Source organism: Meleagris gallopavo, chromosome 4, assembly GCF_905368555.1.
Source record: "Meleagris gallopavo chromosome 4, MGAL_WU_HG_1.1, whole genome shotgun sequence".
In the NCBI taxonomy this organism is placed as follows: domain Eukaryota; kingdom Metazoa; phylum Chordata; class Aves; order Galliformes; family Phasianidae; genus Meleagris; species Meleagris gallopavo.
In genome coordinates, this window is record NC_139407.1 from 58,916,550 (window position 1) to 58,941,777 (window position 25,228).

General features: G+C 37.7%; 1 protein-coding gene across 2 annotated transcripts in view; it reads left to right on the top strand.

The window, feature by feature from the left end:
- Window positions 1–25,228, top strand: part of EVC (EvC ciliary complex subunit 1) — a 52,497-nt gene that overhangs the window by 23,457 nt on the left and 3,812 nt on the right. Inside the window, exons 12-17 of one of the 2 annotated variants that reach the window (XM_085223490.1) lie at window positions 8,952–9,164; window positions 15,060–15,169; window positions 16,432–16,642; window positions 18,921–19,127; window positions 20,167–20,311; window positions 23,251–23,359. In XM_085223490.1, coding sequence (XP_085079616.1) covers window positions 8,952–9,164; window positions 15,060–15,169; window positions 16,432–16,642; window positions 18,921–19,127; window positions 20,167–20,311; window positions 23,251–23,359 — 995 coding nt within the window. The remainder of the gene's footprint in view (window positions 1–8,951; window positions 9,165–15,059; window positions 15,170–16,431; window positions 16,643–18,920; window positions 19,128–20,166; window positions 20,312–23,250; window positions 23,360–25,228) is intronic. The other variant, XM_085223491.1, reaches the window with a different exon arrangement.

A 25,228-nucleotide genomic window follows, 5' to 3' on the forward strand; every position in this document is an offset into this window, starting at 1 on the left:
ATTTTCTTTTCCATTAAAGAAAAATTGATCTAGGTGAATTAAGTGTTTCTAGAATTGCCAAGTTGCCAGGAGAGCTGCACGAACTTGAACTCTGCCAATTCACTCAACTCAAAGCCATTATATTCCATATTATGGCTACTCTCATTCTTAGACACATACAAACACTACCAGACATGAAAAACTACAATAAGTAAAGTAATCCAGCTGGCATCCATTGGATGAGAGTCCATAAATCTTAATTTCCAATAAAACATTTACAATAAAACTTCTTTATTGTCATGTTTTACATAATGAACAACTGCACCCCCTTAGCCCTAAGTGCAGATACTGCAGACTTCTCAGTACACCTTATAAACAGCATAAACTGGAAAGAAGTATAAATTAGCATGACCCTACTGTATATAAATTGAATTGTTCTGACTTCTACAGCTGAAGGAACTGCAGTAGTTAAACATTTTGTCAGGACAAAAAAGCAATTGATTTTGAGGGAAGGAATTGCATCTCACAACCACAGTGCTTTTCAGTCTTCATCTGTTTCAGCACACTTTCAAAGCAGAGCTATTCCTTGGACAAGCCTTTCCCTGGACAGCGGGGCTTCACATCTTTCCATAGTTTCTCCAGCTTTCTGGAGGGAGAAGTTACTGCTTCCAGTGGTGAAGGCAAGACTAATTTGAGGTACTCAAATTTCCACAGTGCAGAAGTGTGACTGCAGGTCAAGTAGACCTGAGCAAACAATCATTAGACTAACCAGCTGGCTACCAACTTCTCTCCCAAGGTGATATTCAGCCCTGTGCTGCAAGCCCTGTATCCCAGTTGGGATTGAACCAGCTTGTTTGTAGTGCCAGCTGAGTTGGGCACACCTTCTAACACTGCAGAGCTTATTGTTTTAGTTCCAAAAGACTTGTAGTTTAACCAGTAGTCATTTGCTTAGCAGAGAGTTCTTTTTAGTTGCTTTTTATCACTCCAGTAGAAACTGAAGCCTAGTAATATTACTGAAAAACTGAGTGGTACTCTCTATATCTAGACCAACGAGACACACTTATCATGCTGCTCACTTACATACATAAATATTCCTCAGCCTATGGTCCATAAGGCATCCAAAGACTGCATGACAATTTCAGAAAGATTCATTCGTACATAGAACTAGAAGTAGTTAAATATTTAGTTATTCCTAATTTTTATTTTGTTGCACATAAAAATTAGCCTAGCAAAGCTGCACAGAGTTGTTATACTTCCCACCTATCCAAACCCTTAGCTTAGGCTCTTTTTTTCTTCACTTGTGCACTAGTACGACTTGATTTATTTCAGCAGTCACCTTGATTTGTCCTAGTTTAAACGGGCAGGGAAGCAAACATGACAGACGTAGTTACTTGAATAAGTAGAAAAATAACCTGCATGCAAGAGGTGATATTAGAATGTAGGGGAAAGGTCAGCATATAACAAAGTAGGGAACCACTGAATATCCTGGGGATAGAAGAAAATATGTCACTTCACTGTATTTGCCATTCCTTTGTGGGAGAATATCCTTACCTTGTTCTCACAATATTCTTCTAAGCCCTGCTCAAAACTCTCCACCATTTCTTTTAGCTTTTTTTGTCTTTTAAACGTGAGTTCACCGAGATTTATATAGCCTTCTAGCACTAATGTAGCCTGTAGTGTTAAAGAACATCAAGGAACTGTTCATGTTGGTGAATAAATATATAAAAAAGCAGTGATCTGGAAGCTGACTGTTTGCAGAGAATAGTTGAGTAGGTTTGTTTTGTCAACACATGAATAAATCAATTAAAATGATTTAACCAAGGTCAGTGGAATCCATTGATGCCTGAAGGGAATGAAGGTGTTGTATTTAAAGGATTACATAGGACTTTTCAGCAATGCTAGTGAATTAAAATAGTACACTGTGGGTGAGTAGTCTTGTAGTGAGTAGGCAGTAACAATTTTTACAGTCCAAGCTGAGCACTGTTGATGAGTGATTTTAATTCACACAGTGTTGTAATTGAAGGAATTGTGTTAAAGCTAACTGAAAGGCTTGGCCTAATATTTAAAAGGTAGCCTTTGGAGTTGTCCCATGCACAGGGAATACTCTGTTGCGTAACAGTTTTACATTGGTTTGTATAGCTATTGAATTGCAATATTTAAACTGAAATTTTCTTTCACGTGACAATGGAAGCCTCCAGGTCCCCCAGTCCCATGTACGTGTTATTCTGTTTCTTCTGGTCTCTTGGTAAGATAAATGGCTAGCTCCTTGCAAGTCTGTCTCAAATTTAGCCTATCAGATACTAACCAACCTTTAATTCTTTCTCTGGGTTATTGTTTTGGTTTTTTTTTATTTGTTTGTTTTGTTGTTGTTTGTATGTGTATACGTTTAAAAGGCAAAAAAAAGCTAAAAGAAATGGTAGAGAGTTTTGAGCAGGGCTTAGAAGAACATTGTGAGAACAAGGTAAGGATATTCTCCCACAAAGGAATGGCAAATACAGTGAAGTGACATATTTTCTTCTATCTCCAGGATATTCAATGGTTCCCTACTTTTTTTTTATTATTATTATTTTAGCAGGGAAAGGAGGAGTGAAAAGAGATTAATGGTTAACAGCTCATTATTAAGAAAACAGACATGCAGATTACACAAAATGAAATCAATTAACAGCCAAAACTTACATAGTCCCTGATAAGATAATTATTTTTCCTCAGCTTTAACATCAAAAGCGTAAAAAAACACAGTTTACTGTCATTTATAATTCCTTTTTGGTGATAATAGTTCACTAAAATGTTATTTCATTTGACTTGACAGAACATAGAAAAGCATAAGAATTTTGATTAAAAGCTATTAAGTATTGAGCATTATCAACAGGAAAAGCAATAAACATTTTATGAATGAGTAAACATGAATGTGAGGTGAACCAAAATACATTTTTTCCTCAGTTAATAAAAGGGAGAAAATTATCTTTGTCAAAATAGTAAGTTCAGGTTCCTAGAGACTTAACTCTTTCATTTCTTTCCTTATGTAATTTCATTAGCATGAAATATGGTTAGGGGTGCTTTTTGCAGAGTGGATGGCATGTCTTTTTATCCAGAGCTAGCTGCTTTTCTAAATGAGCCATCCACATCTTGTCTCAGATGGAAATCCTGATCAAGAGACCTCCAACTCAAACATTTACTTTTGAAAATTTTGCCCTATGATTTAACCCAGAAAGTTCGAAAGACAGTGTGATCTAGGAGATTAAACATGAAACTCTTGCCACATGAGCTCAATTTAATTCTGCATTTGGGGTCTCATTAAATTGAGTCATTTCAAGGACAGCTTTGAAGTTCTTACTACTCCATTTGCACATTTGGTTACAGTTCTGGGAAACATTTGTTGTATTTGTAGAATCACATCCAAATGTTTCATGGATAAGCCACTACTAAAGCTTATATGAAGTTTGTGGTTTTGTAGTTGCGTACTACTTGTACATAAGTCCAAGTATCTTTCTCAGCTCTTCCTATCTCATCACTGAGTGACCTGAGTCATTCTGTGTGCCCAAAGTGATTGACTGCCCTCAATAAAATGTCAACAGTAAGCTGAAAAAATCCAGCCTGTTTGTAGGTATTCACATGCATTCACAGTGAATGTATGTAGTGTTGTGAAATACAAGGTGCGTGATGTGAATAAGCTTCATTATGAAGTTACTTCTTACGTTACTGCGTAACAAAATGCCTTTTATCTCTGTGTGGATTCACTATTTTCTAATATCTCTATCTTCTAAAAGATATCCCCTCATCTGAGGGGGACATTTCTAAAAAGAGAGGGCAGTACAGAAGTTGAAGGTTGAAACAAGAACCAATGAGGAGGAAAAACTAATTTCAGTGAACCCTCATTTTTAGTACATAGAAATTTTTTTTTCTTTGTTTTATTAGCGTGTACTGAGGATGACTCAAAAGCCATTATGTTCTATTGGTATCAAAGTGCTTAAAGGCAGGTTACTGGATTCAGTTTGTAATTACCATTCTGGAATTCTTATGAAATATTTAAGAAATGCATACAATCAACTTTTCCCTATCTGTTCTGAGACATGAAGTATCTTCTAGTGACCAGTAGTGTCTAAGAACATTGAAATTATTGAAGAATGTATGATCTTCTATGTATGAATGTATGAAATTCTTTCCTTAATATGCCCCCTTAGCAAGCCTTTGGACTTCTGGTGATGCTGAAATGCCCTAAGTTTGACTAGAAGTTTTAATTCTTTTAATGAAATGCTGTTGTATCCAAAGTTAACAAGTAACTGCTACAAGTTAACAACTAACTGTGCCATCGCCTCTTGGAGATAATATGTAATGGACTGGCTGGCATTTAAAATACAGTGCAACCAGCCTTTCTAAATATATTTTCCTGCTTCACAATGTCATTATTCACTTTATTCTCATCAGCATGTAAGAACCATTTAATCATTTCAGTTTGAGAGAAAGCATTAATATTGTTCTTCGGATCTACTGTGAAATCTGATAAACTGTGTATTTCCCTTGGTTTTTGACAAAATTCTATATTTACTGCCTTGTTTGAAATTCAGATGCATTCAGCATTTTAATCTGAGATCATTTTATTTCTGCATATACCCTGTGGTATTTCTTTATGCTTGATGAATTTCTCTGGAGATTTTTTGAAAAGCTTTCAGATTGACTGCCAGGTATTACAAACAGGTTCATTCACTGTTGCAATCAGCTATTCTATTAATGGAATCAATTTGAATAAATTTCATTAAGTAAAAGTTCTACAAGCAAGAGATGACATATCAGTAAGTTCACAGAAACTATTCTGTATGTGTCCAAAAATAAGATGTTGGTAGCAATAGGATTTCTTAACGGTTTCATTATTTTCGTGTAGAAGATAGACTTAATAATATGTATCGTGCTGTCCTTGATTATGGACAGACTTACTGCTGTTTCATATCGAGTACTTTCCTTAGAGTACAAATAATTTTGGACAATTTTCTTAGATTGAACTATTTTCTTTTTCTGAGCAGCTTGACCTAGTGGGTGCCAACCCTGTCCACAACAAGGGATTGGAACTGGTGGATGGGTTTTAAGTCCCTTCCAACCCAAGCCATTCTGTCATACTATGATTCCTGAGTCACACGGTAGAATTTGGTTACACTTGCATTTTTCCCTAAATGTAGACTTACCATTTTTTCTAGCAAACCTTAAAAGGCTATTCCACTATGTTTCTGCAAGTGCAATGTTAAACAGCATAGCCATCGCATTGTATGTGTATGTTTTCCATGCAGAGCACTCTGTACTGTTGGTGTTGCACTGACTTCATGGACTGTAATATTCTTAGTATTATGTGTTTGGGTTAAAGAACCCAGTGACCAGATGAGAAGAAGTTAGTATTATGATAGTCAGCACTGATGGTGGTTTATGTTGTGATCCTGGGCTGCAGCTGAGATCATTAAGTGCAGGATTTGTGGCCTGCACAGAGCAGAATTTGTAATAGTAGTTAAAATGTCCTCTACTGTTGAAAATCACTTTTTAGGGCCTGACAGCACTTGAATGGACTCCTATCGCTTTGCTTGTTTGCAGCATCTAGGAGATGAAAAGTAAAACACTCAGTCCTGCTCATCTTCCATATTTTCACCCAACATTGTCATTTCTAAAGGCACTGTTGATTCCTGGATTTTCAGTCCTACTTTCTTGTCCTTTCACATCAATTTCAACAGAGGGCTGTAAAGTATTTTGCAAATGATTAAGCACCTGAGATTGAAACATAATCACATTTTTTCTGGGTAACTATGTACCCACTTCAGTAGCACCAATGTAAGTATGCAAAATAATTTGAATCTGTGGGGAGTGCAAGCAGAATGCTGTTCAATTTATTGTTAAACAAAATAGCATAACAAGTTACAAAATGCCCTCCTTAGGTTCTGTGCAAAAGATTTCTTAGTAAATAATAATACAGAGTTGTCAGCATGACAAGCAAATGCTATCAGTTCTGAAGCAAAGTATGTTGTAAAGTGATTAGTTGCCATAGTTGGAACTCTGTTTGCTTAAGAATAGAGTTCCTTAACACCTTGCATCAGATCTTTTGGGATTGTAGTAGAAATGCCACAGAATCCTCTAGACTCTGAACTGTTTAAGACACAAGGGAATTTCTTATATCCAGGAGCACCCAGTAAAGACAGAAGAATTAGCTTGTGTGGAAAGGCTAGAGAAGAGAAAAGCTCAGAGAAGAGACAGTTTACAGTGACAGAGTTTTTTAAATGTGGCATAGGATACAGAGATTAGAAACATGGAATCTGAGTTTATGTTAAATCCCAGGATTTAGAGGCTTGAATTCTAAAATAAAGAAATAGCAGCAGTGAGAACTCAAACCATTTAGCATTAGTGTTGACAAGATAAGCCATGTCCAGTACAAAACAGTTCATTAAGACAGTATAAATCCTACTTTTTATTATAACATGTATTGGTAACTATAGTAATTAAGGAAGAGAGATCCTTCCTTTGAGACAGGATTTACCTGTGCAACAGATTGTCTCTGCAGTGATGTGTACAGCCTTTGGCACTTCCCTTCTAATGGAGCTCATTTCAACCAGTAATTTAGAATGCACTTTTCAGTGTTTCCCAATGCCTAGTTTAGTTATTTAACTTGGGAAGTTTTAGCAGAGCAGACATAGCTATAGTCAGTACTTACACAGTAAGCATTTGCTGGCAGCTATCCAAAATACTTTGGAATGCAATTTCTTGTAAAACCACTTTTAGTTTATTGAAGAATGGTCACTTAACATTGACTCTCCACTGCCCTGTTCCTGTGCTGCCAGAAACACCTTGAGGTCAAGTTTCCAAGCATCTACACAGTCTTGGCCACACAGTATAGCCCTGCCAACCAGACCATTTCCTAGTAAGAAAAGGCTCTGTGTGAAGAAATAAATCTGTTCATATGTTGCCCTAATGATACTGTCATGTCCAAGTTGTGAGCAGTAGCCAGAAATGAGACAAGTGTTACCAGAAATGAGATATCCAACTGGTGTGTCTTCGACTGTCAGTTCTGTCCAGGACCCAGTTTCTGGAGCTAGTAGCCCAATGTGAAAGGATTCTGAACACTTTGAGATTAAACAGAGTTAGTGGGAGCTGGATTCTGAAAACACTGCCTATTTTTGCTTTTAACAGGTAAGAGAATGAAAGAAATCAAGACAGCAGATCTTGAAGGTGTAGTGAGCACTTTTGATAATATTGTGCCTTGATTTTATCCATAAGAGGAGTTTGCTGCAGGGAGCTGTAAAGCTAAGCTATTTATTGTTTGTGAAACAGCTCATTAATATGGTGATTAGCATTCTACATCACAGGAGGAAAATAATAATTTCGTATTCAGTGCACATCTTGCAAACTTTATGTTAAAGGAGAAATACAAAATATTTTTTTCTTAAAATGTGCCTACTTGATGAGTATTGATAAGCCTAAACACTGAACAGATAAAGATCCTGTGAAAACAGGCTGTGAACCCAAAATTTATCAGTATGGAGGCATATGCACAGAACCAGATTTTACATGCAACCTAAATTGTGTTCATTTTTTGTTTCTGAGTACTTGACTTTGCAAATTTATCATCCTTTTTTCTTCTTCTTCTTCTTTTTTTTTTTTTCTAATTTTGTTTTTATAATACCACATCTAAGAGTTGGGAAGCGTTCTTACAGAATAGCGTGTTATATCAGTGTGCCACCCAAAACCAGAGAAGTTCACTTGACAATTTTATGTATATGAGTGCAGACAAACGTTTTTGATATTTAGATAAAAACATCTGTGCTTCTATTGAGAGATTCTGGATTTTGATCGCTTAAGAGATTGTGATTAAAACCATATTTAAAGAAAGACAACAGCCAAAAGACTTGAAGTACTTGTTTTTGCAACAGAAATGCTGCAAAGAGTTTTAAAAATATTAGCTGTATTTTAAAAGAAAATGAATAAATCTTAGTATTTTCAAGAGGGCTGATTGATTTACAATGAAAGCAAAGCCATGCAGACAATAAAGCTTTTTTGATTGCTATGACAATGCTGAAGTCACACAAAACCAGCTCTTCATCCTGCTGGCATGCTGCAGTGTCTGTGTGACCTTTCCATGTCTTTGTTTTGTCTCTTTCTCTAAGGAAAGCTACCTGCACTCAGTTATTCTCCTCAGGGATTACCTCAAATTTCTAGCAAGTTTGCAAACACAGCTTGTGTCATGTCACCGTGTATTTGACATTGAAATTGCAGGTTTTGTAAAGGTTTATTAGCTTGAATACCATCTGACTAAATCGCCCAAACTCTTCTTGCGAATGACGCAGCCTCAGCAATTGAAAACCACTCACATGAGACCAGTTTTAATAGAACCACCAGCAGATGTTTGTTTTCCTAGGCTTGAAGCTGTTCTGCATCAGGATGGATTTGAATAATTCTGTCCTTCCAGAAGGCATTAAGGAGAATTATATTTTGGAGCAATAACTATTAACATGATCAGTGTCGACTTTGTCTAAGTGCTATACTGTTCCTTTTAACTTGTCCTTATTTCTTGCCTTCGTTCGTGTCAGCACCTTTAAAAATATGCCTAAAATTTGTTATGCTGCACAAGGTTCTTTCAACAGGCAAAATAAGTGAATTTTACCACCTCTTACTACAGTCAGTAGAACATGGTATTATTTGCTTTGCAGTTGCAGGTGGACAACAGTTAGGGTTCAGAATCTCATGCTAATGCCACTGTGGCATTTTAAATACTCTTGTGCACTTTAAACCAAAACATCTATGTTGTTACAGGCTCCATTTACAGAATCTGCTCTAACTCAAGAATTACTGGCATTGGATTTTATCTCTAGGTGTCACGAGTCCCATACAATGACTGAAGCATGATTCCCTCACTGGTATCACGAAGCATGCAGTGAAGTAGCTGCAAAGGGCCATGAGGTTTGCTTTCACCTGTCTCACTTTGTCCCTTTTTGTCTCCCTGGTAGGAACTGTATTCTAAAGCTTCCCATGCTTTAGCAGAGTTAGTGAATGAGCTGTTTCTTCAAACACTGCCTGTTGTTACCGGCCTCTCTGTAAGAGAATGTGAACTTCTGAAAGAGGACTGGCAGGAGAATGTGGTCCCTCAGCTGGAAAAGTGGGACAGCCACCGCCAGAAACGCTGGAAGCTTTTCCAGGAACAGCTACTGCAAGAAAAAAAGGTAGGAACATGGGACATTAGGGTCTAAAAATGGAATATGGAAAGAAATAAATACACAGACCAGAACCATGGATGGGCAGTTTGAGCTGCTATAAGGAGTGAATATATATGCTGTGCGTGTAGACTCTCATGGAAGAGTCAGAGAGTAATTACTGAACATCTGTCCACAGTGTTTGACAGCTTTGTCAGCACATAAACATTTTTTGGCAAGTCTTCTGTCTGATTCCCCAGTGTCCTCAACTCTTGAACATCTACAGAAGCAGTTCAAAAAAAACCAACCTTCATCAGTTTACAGAAAAGGAGGCATTACATGATTCTTATGTACGTACATCTTAATTATTTCTATGTATTAATACTATAATTACTAGAAACATACGATACACATTCTACATAAAACGCTCTTTAACTCTGATGAGGTGAAGATACACGTCCATGTTTCTTATTCTGTTTGTGACCAGCACATAGAGTGCAGTAAGATAAGAGAAAAGCAACAGAGTGAGACAAGAGAAAAGCAACAGAAATAAATCAATGTTAGGGCTGCTCTGCTCTGATCCTTCCACAAACCCATTGAATGTCAGACATTGCTCAGGGCCGGAGAGGATGTAGTTTAACTAGTAGATGGATGTAGTTTAACTGTAGAGGATATAGATCTCAAGTTTAGAGCTTATTCCAAAGACTCTGTATGCATTCTTCCAGTACTATCATTGGACACAGTACGTACAAAGATTGAGTGGAGGAACTAAGACCCTAGGATTGTTTCTCAAGGGATTAAAAGGATTAGTTCAGCTCCAGCAGCCGGCTGATGGAGAACAGTTCCTTGGACAGCACTGTATGATTAATGCATTGTATTTGAATTCAGATGTTCCAATAATGTCCGAGCATAGGATAGTTAGATTTAAAAGCTGATTTTCTATATTTTCAGTGTACTGTAGCATTCATAATATAAAGCAGATGGCTTCCTAACTGGGCAAAAAAAAAAAAAGAGAGAGTTTACTGACATCATTAACAGTAATTACTGAGCTATAAAGGAATTCATCTAAATAAGTACATAGCCTTCACATTGGTCTCTGGGTCACCAGCAGTGTAGCTGGGCATTCTTCAACATAAGAATTGCGTGATCAACAGGTAGGGCTTTCCTAAGGATAAGTGATTCTGTGCAATAAATCTCTAGGAGAGAGTTTCTCCTACTGGGAAAATGTATGACTCTTCAAGAAGAGTTTAAATGTTTAAATAGGTAGTTTTTTTTCACTTACACATGTGGTTTTTGAACTAAACTGGAAGAAAGACTGCTCTATCTCTAAAGAGGGAAACAGCTACCCCTATCAAGGCTAGGTTGGCATATTTTCCTGTATAAGCTAGTGTGTCACACAAATAACAATATTACATTTAAATGCAAAATGCATTTCTTGACTCTTTCCTAGTATTAACACAGCTACATGTACATTTAAATAGTGAGCTGACACCCATATCCTACTGAAAAAAGCACTTGGTTTCCACCTTTATAAGAGGAGGGATCAAACACTTGTGACAGGTGATTATGACATTTGGGAGATTCCACAGATGTTGCAGTGCTGATGACTAAAGGTCCATAAATCAATATTTATATTGACAGGCCTTTTAATTTATCAAGCATTTTCCAGCAAGAAATATGTCTCTCATTTGCCTTTTGACAAATATACTACAGTAAAGAATTGCATAGTCTTTACAGCCTTAGGAAGCCTAGCACCAGAAGGGTTTTCACCAGATTATTTAAGCTTTCCAAGGTGGCTCAAAAAGAGATTTTTCCCATTTACCTGAACTGTATTTGTGTCTTTATGCATTTATACATATCTGGAATATGATGACCTTTGGGGAAACAGAATCTCTTTTATGCATGAAAATTAAAATTGAGTTTCATATTTAACTTCTACCTTATAAGCTTCAGAATGTGAGCGAGGCAAACAGAAATAATTGACTAATGAAAATAAATCATGAACATTTTCCCACATATCTCCTGCCTCATGATTTCCCTGGAAGAGCACTGCCATCTGTTACTCAGAGTAGGCTGCTGCAGTAGGGTAGCTACTTGCTTGGCATTCAGTATGCATCACACACCATCTACAGGCTGTTAGAAAGAAATTGCTTTCCTTCGATTTCCTGAAGAATCTGTGCTAAAAATGTCAGAGAGCTTCACAAGAAAGTGAGCTTACTTGGATCTAATTTACTGTTGTATCTGAGATCTAACTCAAAGTATTTTATGGGTTTCATTACCTACCAAAGGCATATTCCACATATTTATTGCCAAAGAATAATGCTTAATGTTAGCTCTGCTCCAGAAGATCTTATAATGGACTTGTTGCCAGGAGACAAAACACTGAGAAACTTACAGAGACAAAATGGGGTGAGGAGTTTTTCATCCATTCCCACATCATTGCTTGGCACCCACAGAGGCCAATCAGCAGCTGCTTATTAGCTTTGACATGGGGTGCTTTTTATTGCTTTCTCTTTGTTTTTCAGATACTAATTTATTTCATAGTGATAGGAATGGCTTATCTTTTCAAATAGCCAAACATTCCGTGGAGCTTTACTTCCCCGTTTAACATTATTTTGGCCTGGGTTTTACTGCAGCTTAGGAATCAGAGACCCTAGCTGTCCTCCAGACACTGACTGTGCAGCATGGTCATTTTCTCCATTCTTTACTAATCTATCATTCTTTAACAGTATTTTGGAATCACACTGTAGTGGACAATTGCTGGGATGGGAAGGGAAGTGGTGGGGGATGCCAGGTCAGGGGAGCTGAGAGCTGCCTTATGCCACAGTCAGCCCAGGCCCAGGCTGACTTTCTGGGGGCCATTTTGATGTCAGCCCACTCAGTGCTGACAACACCAAGACATAGAGGTGTAGAGGAAAAAACACAGCTCAGGTACAGGAATCCTGTCTAAAAGTGCTGGATCTCAAAGCAATGTAAAGATAAAGAAAGCTTTGAAAGGCTGCTGGCAACTTATCCTGGTGCTGGAAGAGCAGTGCAGCGCATCAAATCACCTTTTTACAGAATCACAGAATGGCCAGAGTTGGAAGGGACCTCAAGGATGATGAACCTGCAACCCCCCCTGCGACAGGCAGGGTCACAAAACTCCCCATTTAAATACTAGCCCAGGCTGCCCAGGGCCCCATCCAACCTGGCCTTGAACTCCTCTAGGGGCGAGGCATCACCTTTTATTCTTGCTTGATGAAATAGTTGTCTCTGTTTTGCTACTTACTAGTCAGAAGCCAGCAGCCTCAAATTAAGATTCCCTGGGGATCTTCGGTGTAGCATGTGTGCATGCATGTGTTATTTTTTTTTGCTGTTTTGGGGATAGAAAATACCTAGCCCTCTAGGTCCATCCCATTTTGCAGCTGAAGTGTTAATAAAGAATATACTATTTTCTTCTTGCTCCCAATTAGTCACAGAATCACAAAATTGTAGGAGTTGGAATGGACCTCTGGAGATCACCTAGTCCAAACCCCTGCTAAAGCAGGTTCCCTACAGTAGCTCACACAAGTGGGTTTTCAATACCCACAGAGAAGGAGACTCCACCACCTCTCTGAGCAACCTGCACTCTGTCACCTTCACAGTAAAGTTCTTTCTCATGTTCAGGTGGCACTTCCTGCATTTCGGTTTGTGCCCCTACTCCCTTGTTCTGTCACCTGACAGCGCTGAAAGGAGTCCAGTCTCATCCAGTTGACTCTTGCCCATTAGATATAGGGCACAGTGCTGGCTCATGGTGAACAATTTCCTAGTGACCTTTAGAGGCAAAACACTGATTTAGTATTTGGTTCAGATCTCAAATCTTCCTTATTTACCATCTCTACTTAAATATGTAATAACTGTTCTCAGACTACTTACTAGCTAATGCACTTCTTTTAAGTTCAATAATTGTGCATAGGGGATACTTTTTGTTGTATTCTAGGCTTTCTATTGATCTCAGAGAGGGTGAAGAGGTAATTTTTGCATACAGCCTATGTTAGATGCAGTCTCAGTTAGAAGGTGACTCATTCTTTCCCTTTATAAGAAAGTCTAAATTCTCCATTGCGGAACTATTCTATTTCTTTTGCAATTCCTACTATAGTCCCTGTCTTTGTTATCTATCATTCTGAGTGCCTTTTTTGGATAGGATGTAACACCAGCAGCAGAGGTGTTACATTTTTGTTTCTTGTTTCTTGACTGCAATATTGTATCATCTACAAATCCTGAAAACCTCTCCTGTCTTATGTTACTTGGGAACCTACCTCTGTACACTGTTGGAGAGCAGCTGGGAGGACAGGCCCTCAAGAACAACAGCTGTATGAATAAGCAAGTCTCTAAAAACAGTGGGAAGCCACATCTGAGCCATAGGCAGTCTCTTATTGAATACACTCCTACAGAAAGTTAAGAAGTCTTTTTCAGCCCTCTTTTAAATACTGAAAGAGACAATAAAACACATGGTCTGCTGACTCAGGTTGGTTAACCAAAACTTTAATGGACATCTGCAGAGAGGTGTGAAGCACTAGGAAACTATATCCACAGAGCTGCTAAAGGGAAATACTAATACAGCTATTATTTTGAGGAAATATTTTATATCTGTCGTTATGATACCTGGAGACATGGTAGACCTCAATGTGTCACTTGCAGTATGCAGTCAGAGATGACATTGTGCTTGAATGCTCTTTGATTTTAAGAATGACTCTGGCTCAAATTAGCTGAGGTCTCACTTCCTGTGCACATCTTGCAGCTGCTTGTGAGAGCAACCAGGAGTACTCTGCACTTCTGTGCAACCTTCTGTGCTGTGTCTTTCATGGTCTTTCCATCTGTAATACAGACTGCCAGCCTATCCTTCTCAGGCGTCTTGCACAGGAGAATGTGCTCTGGTAAGGTTTTCTACATGGAGAGGGTTCAGTTGTATGTGCTGCTGAGTATGGTGCAGAAAATGCACTATCCAGGAACAAAACACATTTTTCTTTTAAAGCCAGAGAATATCTGGTTTCTGATGTTCTGCACTTCCCTGGGGAGTTAATTCTGTGTTCACACATCAAGCCTCTCCTGCACACGTTAGTGCTTCCCAAGGAAAAGACTATCTAATCCAATATGAAGGCTCAGGACCATTCCTAATTTCTTGCACTAAGAGGGGCTGCAATTACACACCTATTTTTTTGCTACACATATTGATCTGATGAAATCTTGCTGTCTACAATAATATAAAATTTACTCTCTCATGTTGTGCGTGAGGCTGGGACATGAAGTGAAGCTGTCAGAGAGCTTGAGTATTATACTTAATTTAGGGCTCTGCGTATGTCTGCAAGTTACCTGCTTACACTCAGCTGCCAGCTTAGCCTGAAATATACTCTTCATCTCACAGTAATGGAGTTTGGACCTTACAGTCATTTCATCTTACGGCTTATTATTCATTAAATTCTGGCAATACAATAAACAAAATCTAAGTCTATATCTCCAAAAGTTTAGTCCAACGAAAAGTCCATCAAAACATTTCAAGATTCTTTGATTAAATGTCACCTTGAAGGAGCTGTAAACGTACAGTCAAAAAACCTAATCACAAAATCTCTATTTCTTTTTTCATTGTGTAATATACACGAAAGTGTGGTGGAGGATGATTATCATTATTTTGTTGGGTTAAAGTAAAAACTACGTTTGTACTAATGAAAAAAAGTCAAACAAAAAGCCCAGTGCAACTTACTGATAAGAGCTGATGCAAAATGTTGTGCCACATTGTTCTTTTTCCATTGTTCCTCTATTGCTGAAATGGGAAAATCTGTAGGAGAAAGGGAAAGAGGGGATTACTATTTTAACAAAAATAAAAATAAACCCCTGATCCATCCTATGGGGATCAAAGTGATGAAAATGAGAGTATCTTAAGATTGCGATTTTTTCTCCTGCTTTTAGCTATGGATAAATGAATATGCTCTCGCTTCTGTGATGCAAAAGCACCTGTCTGAGAAACAAGAAAAAATAATGCAAGGCGTTGTGAGCAGACTGGGCTGCCTCAGTGATGAGTAAGTACAATGTTATCAGTAAGCAGTGTGGTAAATCTGCAGTGCCGCAAATGCAGATGAACACCCGGGTATGTTGTGTTGCAGAAAGCAGTGCTGAGGGATTCTAAGCATCCTCAAACAGAGAGACAGTTACTGTACGTTTCAATCTTCATTAGTACAAAAACTTTTAAAAAGAATGAAGACCACCGACTCTTTATAAGTCTAAAGTCTTCTTTGATTAGTCAATTGGTATGCATTCTGAGTGTCTATTGCTATGTTTGTGAGAATTCCTGATCTTCAACTAGCTTCACCTTGCTCTCTGTATATCACATTGGAGTAATATCCTTCAGCATAAAATGTTCAGACTGGCACCATTCAGCTCTATCTTTGCTTTCTACTATTAAAATACAATGGAAGTGACTCCTCTCTTGCATTCTCTGTCTGTCCTCACTAATGAAACTTCCAGTTTTATCTTATCTTTGTTCAACTAAAAGTCTCCTTAAGAGACACCTTCTCAAAATAAATTCTGTGTTATCTGCCTTGTTTTGATTAAGATGCCAAATGACTTCATTCACCATGGTATGTACCCACATTACCATAGATCAATGTATTTAAACACTTGGCTACCTGGAATATTAGTATTACTCCCACTGCATTCCTTTATTTTGTCTGTACTTTTCAATTCAACCTTCTGTTTTCATATTCTCTGACTTTGACATTTCCCACAGTTCGATATCTGGACATCTCATAGTGCCTTACAATTACACAAGTTAGATACAGACACAAACCCACTCTGAAGAGTATCATCCCAAATGCGCACAGAGCAGATTTCACTTGCTTTGTTCATAATCTTGAAAGTGTGTTCACTTGTTCTAGCCCTGCCTGTGCTGCCAGCTAACACTAGCTTCTTCGGCATCTCAGCTTCAGAGTGTGCTTCCTTGCTAATCCAAGGCATGCTCTCCTGCATTTTCTTCAGCTTGAACTTCCCTGCAGTTCTGATTACATTCTCTTTTCATCTTATTTCAAGTCTCCTATGAAAAAAGAGTAATTATAATTGATTATATATCTTTTTTCTTCCTATTTTTATTATAATTTAATTTCAGCATAATAGAATTAGAGGTTTATCATAGCAATATCCATTCTCTATATCTGAGAAACATTCTAACGCATGCTTTGTGGGAGTGAACAGTAACTGTCGTCTTTGAGCAATGACTTTCCTGACCACAGGTGTGCAAAATCAGCAAGCAGCCTAGTCTAGTGATTTTTAATGGTCTTTTTTGTAGGTCTGTTAACTACATATTGCAAAAACAGCGGCTCTTGTTGTGTTCAGTATGGAGAAGATTAACTCTTCGAAGCATTGGAATGGCAGCTTTGACTCGCATGAGGATGTCCAGAAAGAAGAGCTTGCTGCAGGAGCTGAGAGAGCAACACATGCTGCAGAAGGGCTCCTCAGCCTGTCAAGATGAAGATCAGTGGCAGTTACAGAAGGCAGTGGTAGGTACAGTATCCTGGAGGGTTTTGTCCGGAGTTCTTAAATGCCATTATCTGGCATTAGAAGTAGCCACAGATCTTAAATATAGAAACATTCATGTTCCAAATAGAGAGAAAAAATCCTGTCAAAAATGCACCCCTCTTGACACAGAAGGTACTTAAGTATTCCTTTCTAGTTTGGGCAGACATTTGAAATTCTCTAATACTTCATGCACAGTGTATAATTGACTCTATGCAAGTTACTGCTCTATGGTAAGAGAAACTCCTACTAACTCTTCTGGAGATCTTAATATGTGCTTGAAAATTCCTTTCTTGAATGTCAGAAGAAATTATCTATTTCCTTCAACAGGCCTAGCAAGTTTTTATGTACTGTTGTTATTTTTCATTCTGGTTAATACTAGATGTTGTTGGTTATTCACTTACCTACAGTGGGTACTTAAATAGAACAACACTGTGTTGCTGAAGTCAACATCAGAGGACCCTTCCCAGCAGGCATCAGTATTAACCCCTGCTCAGTTCATTGTTGCTGCCAGTCTGGATTGAACCCATCCAATACTTTGTGTCTCTGTGCTCCATGTCATCACTGTGTGATCAGTGCAAAGAGAATATTCTGCATGCCTCTAATTCTAATTGTCTTGACATGAACCATAATTCTCCACTTTGGAGAGGATTAAGGAAATTCTGTCCCTGTTAAGTGTGAAAATCTCAAAATATCATTAACCTTTAGAAGAAGTAAAATACAGTGAAATACAAATGCATAAGACATCATTCCTCTTGTTTCTGTATTTATGTTCTTTCCATTGTTCCAACTCATTTAGATCCCACAGGGACAAGAATTGATGCAATCACCATGTTCCCTAGCAAAAATGAAATGCCCCCAGATACTCCTGCTCTTTTGGACTCTATCCATTACAGCCTCTTTCCAAGGCCAGCTAAGACCAGTCTTACAAGGAAATGCTTAAATATATGCATATAATATCTTTGCTGCCAAAGGAGTAGAGTCTATATATGGAACTGTCAGAGAGAAAACAAATGTTAGGAACAACCTCCAAAACTAAAACTGATATATAAGAAGTTAAAGAAGAGGTTAGTTTGCAGATACTCAACCAGAGTTATGGACATACTGTATTATTTTAAGTAAATCTAATTTAATCTTATGCTTAAATTAATGTGAGAGTATTATGTTAGTCTATTTATTTCATAACATGACATTTCAGTCTTTTTTAAAAAAGAAAAACTGTTTAAAAGACTTTATGGCTGACTTAGAAATGTCAAAAACGTGCCTGAGCTCTAAATAAAGACATCAAAATAACCAGCAATAATAGGGACATCATTACTTTCCACAGATGAATGTGGGCATAGCAGGTTCTTTTCCTGCTTGCAATTTTTATTTACAAGAGGGAATTAAATAGGAACTTTTAAATTCCTCAAAATAATTTAATTTTATTTAGTCTTAAATGAGAATATTAGTATAAGAGGGAAATCTGCAACTCAATAGAAGGCAGTCTGTGGAAGACTGTAATACACATGGGAAAGAAAGAATAGGTGCTGGTGAGTGTGTCCTCTTGTGTGCTGAACAGAGCTTAGAGTGAAAGTGGATTTGAAAAGTAGCATAGAAAATAGTGGCAAGGATGGTTGAAAGAGGTTAAGAGACTAGAACTCCTCAGCCTAAAAGAAATGTGAGTGTAATTGGTATTAAAACTGGCATACAGTTGTTTCTGATGTCTTTTTTTCTGATGAAAGAACATGAGAACACCAAGCAAAGCTACTAGATTCCTACTCGAAAGCCACTTGATTTTTTCAAAATGAAAGAATATGTTGCTAAGCTGCAGAATTCATCATGAGGATACTACAGGTGCCAAGAGAGCCAATGGTCTCTTCTTGCTATTAAGTACTTAGCACGAATATACTTACTTTTTCTCAAAATTGTATGAGAAGCATAACTGTGTGCTTGCCTTGTTCCTGTGCTATTTATCAAGGTATTCACAAATGTCCCTTCCTGCAGTCAGGGTATTTGAGCTTGACTGTTCTTGCATAGAAGTAAGACCAAGTGTAAAAGTACGAATATGAAAACTGGAATACATCACTTGGATATGAATGCTGGGACAGGATACTGCACTTATTGTACAGAGGCAATAACCTTGGTGCCAAAACAAATATATTAAGTTACTGAGTATAAAATTATGCTGGAAATTAGATTAAGGATTAAAACAGTGATATTCTGAGTGGCTGGCTAAAGTTGTGAGTGGCAGTGCTTGCTATCATCTTGTCTAATTACCAGGAGTCTCATATTCTGGAAGAGGAAGAGAAACTTGAGGAAGAAACACAGCAAAACCATTTAGAATTTCACCAGCAGTTAGTAACAGAAATCCAAGAAGCTCTTCAGTTTCTTCAGCAACACATGGAGAAAGTGATTGGGCGGACGTTGCTGCAACATGCCAGACAGGAAGCTGCAAAAGAGAGCTCAGATGATGAGCAGGAGTTCAAGGTATGGAAGTGTTCAGTAGCAGCTTTCTTAAAAAATTGAGTTCTGCTTGGATAAATTGGAGGGCAACTCCAAATAACCATTACCTTATGTCTAAAAGATCAGCAGGACAGCTGATTCTGTTTTAAAACTGAAGATAACTTGCAAACTATTTAAAGACTTAACCTATGTCGAAGTACAATATTTTCTAGTGACTCACTATAGCTGTCAAAAGAGCTTTTACTAAACCAAACCCCAGAACATTAAAACACTGAGAAGGTTTTTGATGATAGAAAATCACAAAAATGAGAAAGAAATGGAGATGACAATCTATTCACAAAGATTTTAGAGTTAATGAATAGCATGCAGCTTAACAGCTTGATTCATAGATTAATAAAATGAAACTTAATTCATAAATCAATAAAATCATTGCAAATATTTGAATTTTCCACATAAAGAAAAATTGTGTTAGATTTACACAAAAAATGATTTACTTTGCTGATAGTTGGGTTTACAGGCAAAGAGGGCTGTGAAGATTGAACAGTTACAAAGATAGTCCCTTCTCACACATGGGTGAGGCACATTAGGGTGAGGCCAGGCTCTTCTCAGTGGTGTCTAGTTATAGGACAAGGAGCAATAACCTAATATTTGAACACAGGAAGTTCCATACAAACATGCAGAAAAACTTCAGAATGGTAAGGGTGATGGAGTCTGGAACAGTTTGCCCAGAGAGGTTGTGGAGTCTTCTATGAAGAAACTCAAGACTTGTCTGGATGACCTAGTCTGGACCTACCTGTGCAACCTATTGTAGGGAACCTGCTTTAGAAGGGGGGTTGGACTTCATGTCTCTTGAGGTTCCTTCAAACCCTCGAAATTCTGTGATTAGAAAGATTGTGCTGTAATTTTTCATGTTCCAGCATATCAGTTTGTCACATTTTTAAAGCACAAAATCTACAATGTTGTGTGCGCATACAATATTAATTTTGGTCTTCAGTTTTAGACAGAACAAAACACCTAGTTTTTTACTTAGAAAATGAATTGTTATTTCTAATATGTAATACAGGAGAAACTGGTAGAAGCTGCTGTAGAAAGTGTATATGGTACCAGCAGTAATATCAATAGACTGGTAGAAAACTACTATCAGCAAGTTGGAAAAATCACAGAAGACTATGAAGGGAAAAAACTTCAGCAATTGAAATCCTTGCAAGGTATGTATGATATTGACAGCTATAAAACATTGTTGTGTTGGATTTTTTTAACAAATACTGTTAGAGTGAAAAGAGTGTATGACTGGAGGCTGCAAAGTAGATCTTCCTCTTAGAAGGGGTGAGATCTGTGTTTGCAGTTCCTGGCAGACAGCTGGTTTCTCTGAGATGTTTGCCTTCAATTTTAAGAAGAAGGCTCTTATATTCATTTCTTTTATGACTCAATAAAATACTATTCTCTCTGAAATAGAGAAGATTCATGGGAGGATACAGGAAAAAGCCAATCATTCCCATCCTGAATATGAGCTACTGCATTGTTTCTTGCTGTCAACCGTAACACTTTCAAAGTCTCTAAAACTGCTGGTGAGGTTTATGAACTCCTGGATCCCACAGATATACAGACACTTTTTCCTGGAATTATTTCTAATTGTTCAGTCCCTTTCAGACAGAAATGAAAGCAAGCTGTGATTATTGATTTCTTCTCCAAACTCTCTCCTCTCCTCTGGATGAAGACTGTTGGTATTAAATGAAGTTAGTAAGTTAGTAGAATGACAGAAGCTTCTAAGTATTTGTGACACGTGGAGTGGATGAATGAAAGCTGTTTTCTAAAACCTAAGTTAAAAATTTTAAGTAGGACTGAGTATTTAACCAAAGAAGAGGATTTCTGAAGAGGAACAAACCTATCCACATACTTTGGTAGGAAGGATTTCTGAGCTCCTGTTTATAGCTAACTGGTTATAGGAGGTTGAATCTGTTTTGCAGATTCATGGCCTGTCATAGACCTTGAAGCCTTAAAATTGGAAGCTGAAGTAACAGGCAGAATTTGTGCAGGGATGTTTGATGGCCTGTGTTTTAGACATTGGCAGCCAGCAGTCAGTTATTCGTGTTCTCACTACGTCTCTCTAAAGATCTCTTTGACCTTGATTTAGCTGACTACAAACAGTCTAAAATTCTTTTGATTTGGGTTGGTTGCACCTCTCCTACGAAGAAAGGCTAAGGGAGTTGGGCTAGTTTAGCTTGGTTCTTCTCCCCAGAGAAGGCTTTGGGGAGACCTCATTGTGGCCTTGCAGTACTTGAAGGGAGCTTACAAGCAGGAGAGGGACCAACTTTTTGCATGGTCTGATATCAACAGGACAAGGGAAAATTGCTTTAAACTGAAAAGGATAGACTTAGGTTATATGTTAGGAAGAAATTTTTTATTCAGAGGGTAGTAAGATGCTGGAACAGGTTGCCCAGAGAGGTTGTGGATGCGCCATCTCTGGAGGCATTCAAGGCAAGGTTGGATGGGGCCCTGGGCAGCCTGATCTAGTCTTTGGCAACCAGCCTATGGCAGGGAGGTTGGAACTAGATGATCTTCAAGGTCCCCTCCAACCTAAGCATTCTGTGATAAGCAGGAATTAAAACCGAAGCCCACTGCTAAGCACTTCTCTGAATGCAAGTGAGCTGAGATGCCACTGTCATTACATGCATGACTGTTTTTTTTCATTGATGTTTTCATATTGCTGTCAACTAGTCTCCCAAATAGTCTGAAAGACCTGGAATACTGGTCAGTAGAGACACAGAGAGCCTTCTGATCACCACTCTATATCATTTTTTCTCCTAGTGTTTGTGTGGATATATCGTTTCAATGAATTGGCATTCCGTGAGCTATGAGAAAGAAAATTACGTGTGTAAGCAGCTACTGAAAGAGCACATTTTCTTTTTAACTGAAGAAAAATAAATTTCTCTCTCCTGCAGTGTAAGCCTGCAGGCATGAGGAAAGATGAGAGTATTTATGTTGGGAATAAACACAGGAGCGTTTGAGATTTTGTGGCCTGAGAGAAACTAAGGTGAAACTGAAAGCTCAAATGAACTAATACAGTGAAAAATATTGCAAAGATATATGTGCATGGTCTAACATGGCCATGTTTTTCAGTAACAGCAAGTAACTACTTCTGCTTTGTTGGTACTTCACGTATTAGGAGAGAGAAATAGGTCTAATAAGAGCACTTGGTGCTCTAGTACATAGAAGTCCTTTTTTAACCTAAGTCAAAATTTGTGATGCAGGGCCCCATACCTTCCCTCTTCAGCTGTTGTATTGCCCCCAGAAACACTGAAATTTTCCACTGTGATTCTTAACAGCCAGAAGCTCTGCCCCTGGGCTAAGCCCTGTCAGCCAGCCAGGAGACAGGACATACCTGTTTCTTTACTTTTAGAAGGGCCTGTTCTGTTAGGTGATTTCCCAGCATGATTGCTACACAGGGAGAGAGCGGTTCCCCTCACCAAATACACTATCAGCCTCAGAGGTGCCTGCCAACCTCTCCCAGCGTTCAGAACAAGTCATATGCTCCCCAAATGAATGTTAAGTAGCTTAATTTGTTATGTATACCCATCCATTTCTCTCCTTGTTTTAGAAAAATGCAGTGGTCCACAACAGTGGGTATGAGGAAAGCATATCCAGCAAATTGCTACCAGGCAGGACTTTGAAGGCAAGGCTCAAGACCCCGCTCAGCAGCTAAAGAAATTACTTACAGAATGTGAGCATTAGCAGAAGTACTGAAATTACTTCACCTTCAAATGAAGGGAAGTGCAGTGTTAAGCATTCTTAAGCCTCAGAGTAATTGAGAGTTTTTTTATCTGGCAATGTTTTCATAAAATTTCTCCTTCAAATTCTGTGTGAATCACTTAGCCTAGTGGGAGAAGCAGATAAGAATGGGAATTCACTGACGTTACCATCTCAGCTAAACAATGCACAACCTCATGTCTGATGGTACAACAAATCACAGTGGCAGAGCAAGCATGTGTAATAAGTGCTTGAGATCTTTAGAGAGCGATGACTTTGGAAAGGCTACCTAGAACAGGGATTAATTTGTACTGATGAAAAACATGGATCATCTGGTTGCCAGAACTCAAAGCAGAGTTTGTAATTGTGAGCAGAAGATTTTACAAAAATGTTATTTCAGTAGAAAGAAGTGAAAGGTACAGACTTAGGAAGAAAGAAGAAAATGAACAAGCACTGAAAGAAAAACAGACCAAAGACATCCTGAATATATCATCCACAGTCCACCAAAGGTAAGACCAAGCAGAAGCACTGCTGGCTGTTTAAATGTTTTGACTTTAGCAGATTTATATCACTGTCTAGTTGAATAAGTAAGTGTTTTAGATTTACGTTTAATATTTAGTCTTCGGTGGAAAAGAAGCATCTGTTGCCAAATTTTTCTACCCGTTGATCTCAAAGAATTGCTTTCTTATTAAATAGAACTTTTGGTACTCATTAATTACAGTCTGAAGAACTATGTAGAGACAGTTTGGAAGGACAGAATGAAAAGCAATGCCAAAACATACACCAAATTTTAAAAGAAATTCAGTGTAAATGTGGAATGGGAATTGCTGTTGTCCAATTCATTATATTCCATCTTTTCTGCTTTAAATATAAAAAGTACATATTAATTTGCTGTTGAGTAAATATATACCATAATGAAGATAACATTTTTGAAGGATGAATAATATTCAAAATGGCAAGAGGATTTCATTGAATGCCTTTGATGATTGAGATTGTTTGCACAAAATTTAGGCTTGAAAGCCTCAGATGTTAATTAGATAAAAATCATTTTTAATATATTATTGATTTTATGGAATTTAGACTGGACAAAAAGCACTGTAAATCCAAAGAATTAATTGTCATAAAAATCTATATTATAAAGGTATAAGTTTGCAGGTCTTGCAAAATGATGTGCACATAATATATATTTCGTAATTAATTTATTTCTTTATTCTTCATTATTATCCAAAGTAACACTGCATGTGCAATTTTAACATTGTAAAGTGGTTAATTCATTTTTAAACATTCTGCTACTTTCTGTTTTTCATCCTTATTTGAATTAGTATAGAAATAAACTCATCTAGGAAAGGGCTTCAGAAAATACGTTAGATGCCCATCATTTATTCTGACACATACATTCCCTTCTAGCTGTTTTAATTTTTTCATCCATAATCTATTCTACTAGTTCAAAATAAAATACAATTACATTGGACAGCATTCAGTTAGAAAATAGGGTATTAAAGATGCAACTATTTTGCATCTAAAGTTGATCTCATAACTACTAGTCAAAACTCAGTTTCATGTTGCCATTATGATTTTTTTTAGGAAATCCCAAGTTCTTTCAGGACGTTAAATCAATGACAGAATTTCCATTATCTAATTCCTTTTATACTCAGTGGAAATTTTTATTTGCTGTTGCCTTTGGAAGGTTGTGAGTGTGAGTTCAAAGAGCAAATTTTGTAAGCTAACCTTCTGTAAGCGTTGACCGTTACAGCAGAAACTGCATTATGTGGAGATGTCAGATACAATTTGTGTTATCTCCTTCCCCAAGGAATGAGATGAGTGATTGACAGTTTTGCTTCAAGGTAGGCCAGGCAAGAGAGCAGGAGACTTACAGATTTAGCAAAGTTGCAGCCATTCAGATTATACTATATTAATCTTTTACCAGCAAAATAAAACAAGAGAAAAATATTGCTGTCAATGCTCTCAACACCAGGTTTCTAATTATCATGTTTCTGGCTCAGTGTCAACCTGATACTAAAAAGCTCTGAATGAAATGGCTAATTCTTAATCCCTTATCCTCACACCTGATCCTCTAACAGCTTGCCTCTTTGGCATGCAGAGAGCAAAACTAACTTGATTCATTGCAGAAAACATGGAATGGTTTTGAGAAAAGACTTCAAAATTAGAGCTGAGCTCCAGGCATGGACAAACCGAAATGCTGCAGTTCCAGCTTTAGAAAGGAGCTTGTGTACTGTGGTGACCCAAGGCAGGTTGTTAAAATAAGGAAAACTAATTAAAAAATCTACAGCAAAATTATTTCTTACAGCAGAAACTGGATGATATTGATAGCTGATACTGCTAATGAGCCTTTCTACAAAATCTTCTGATTGCACTTC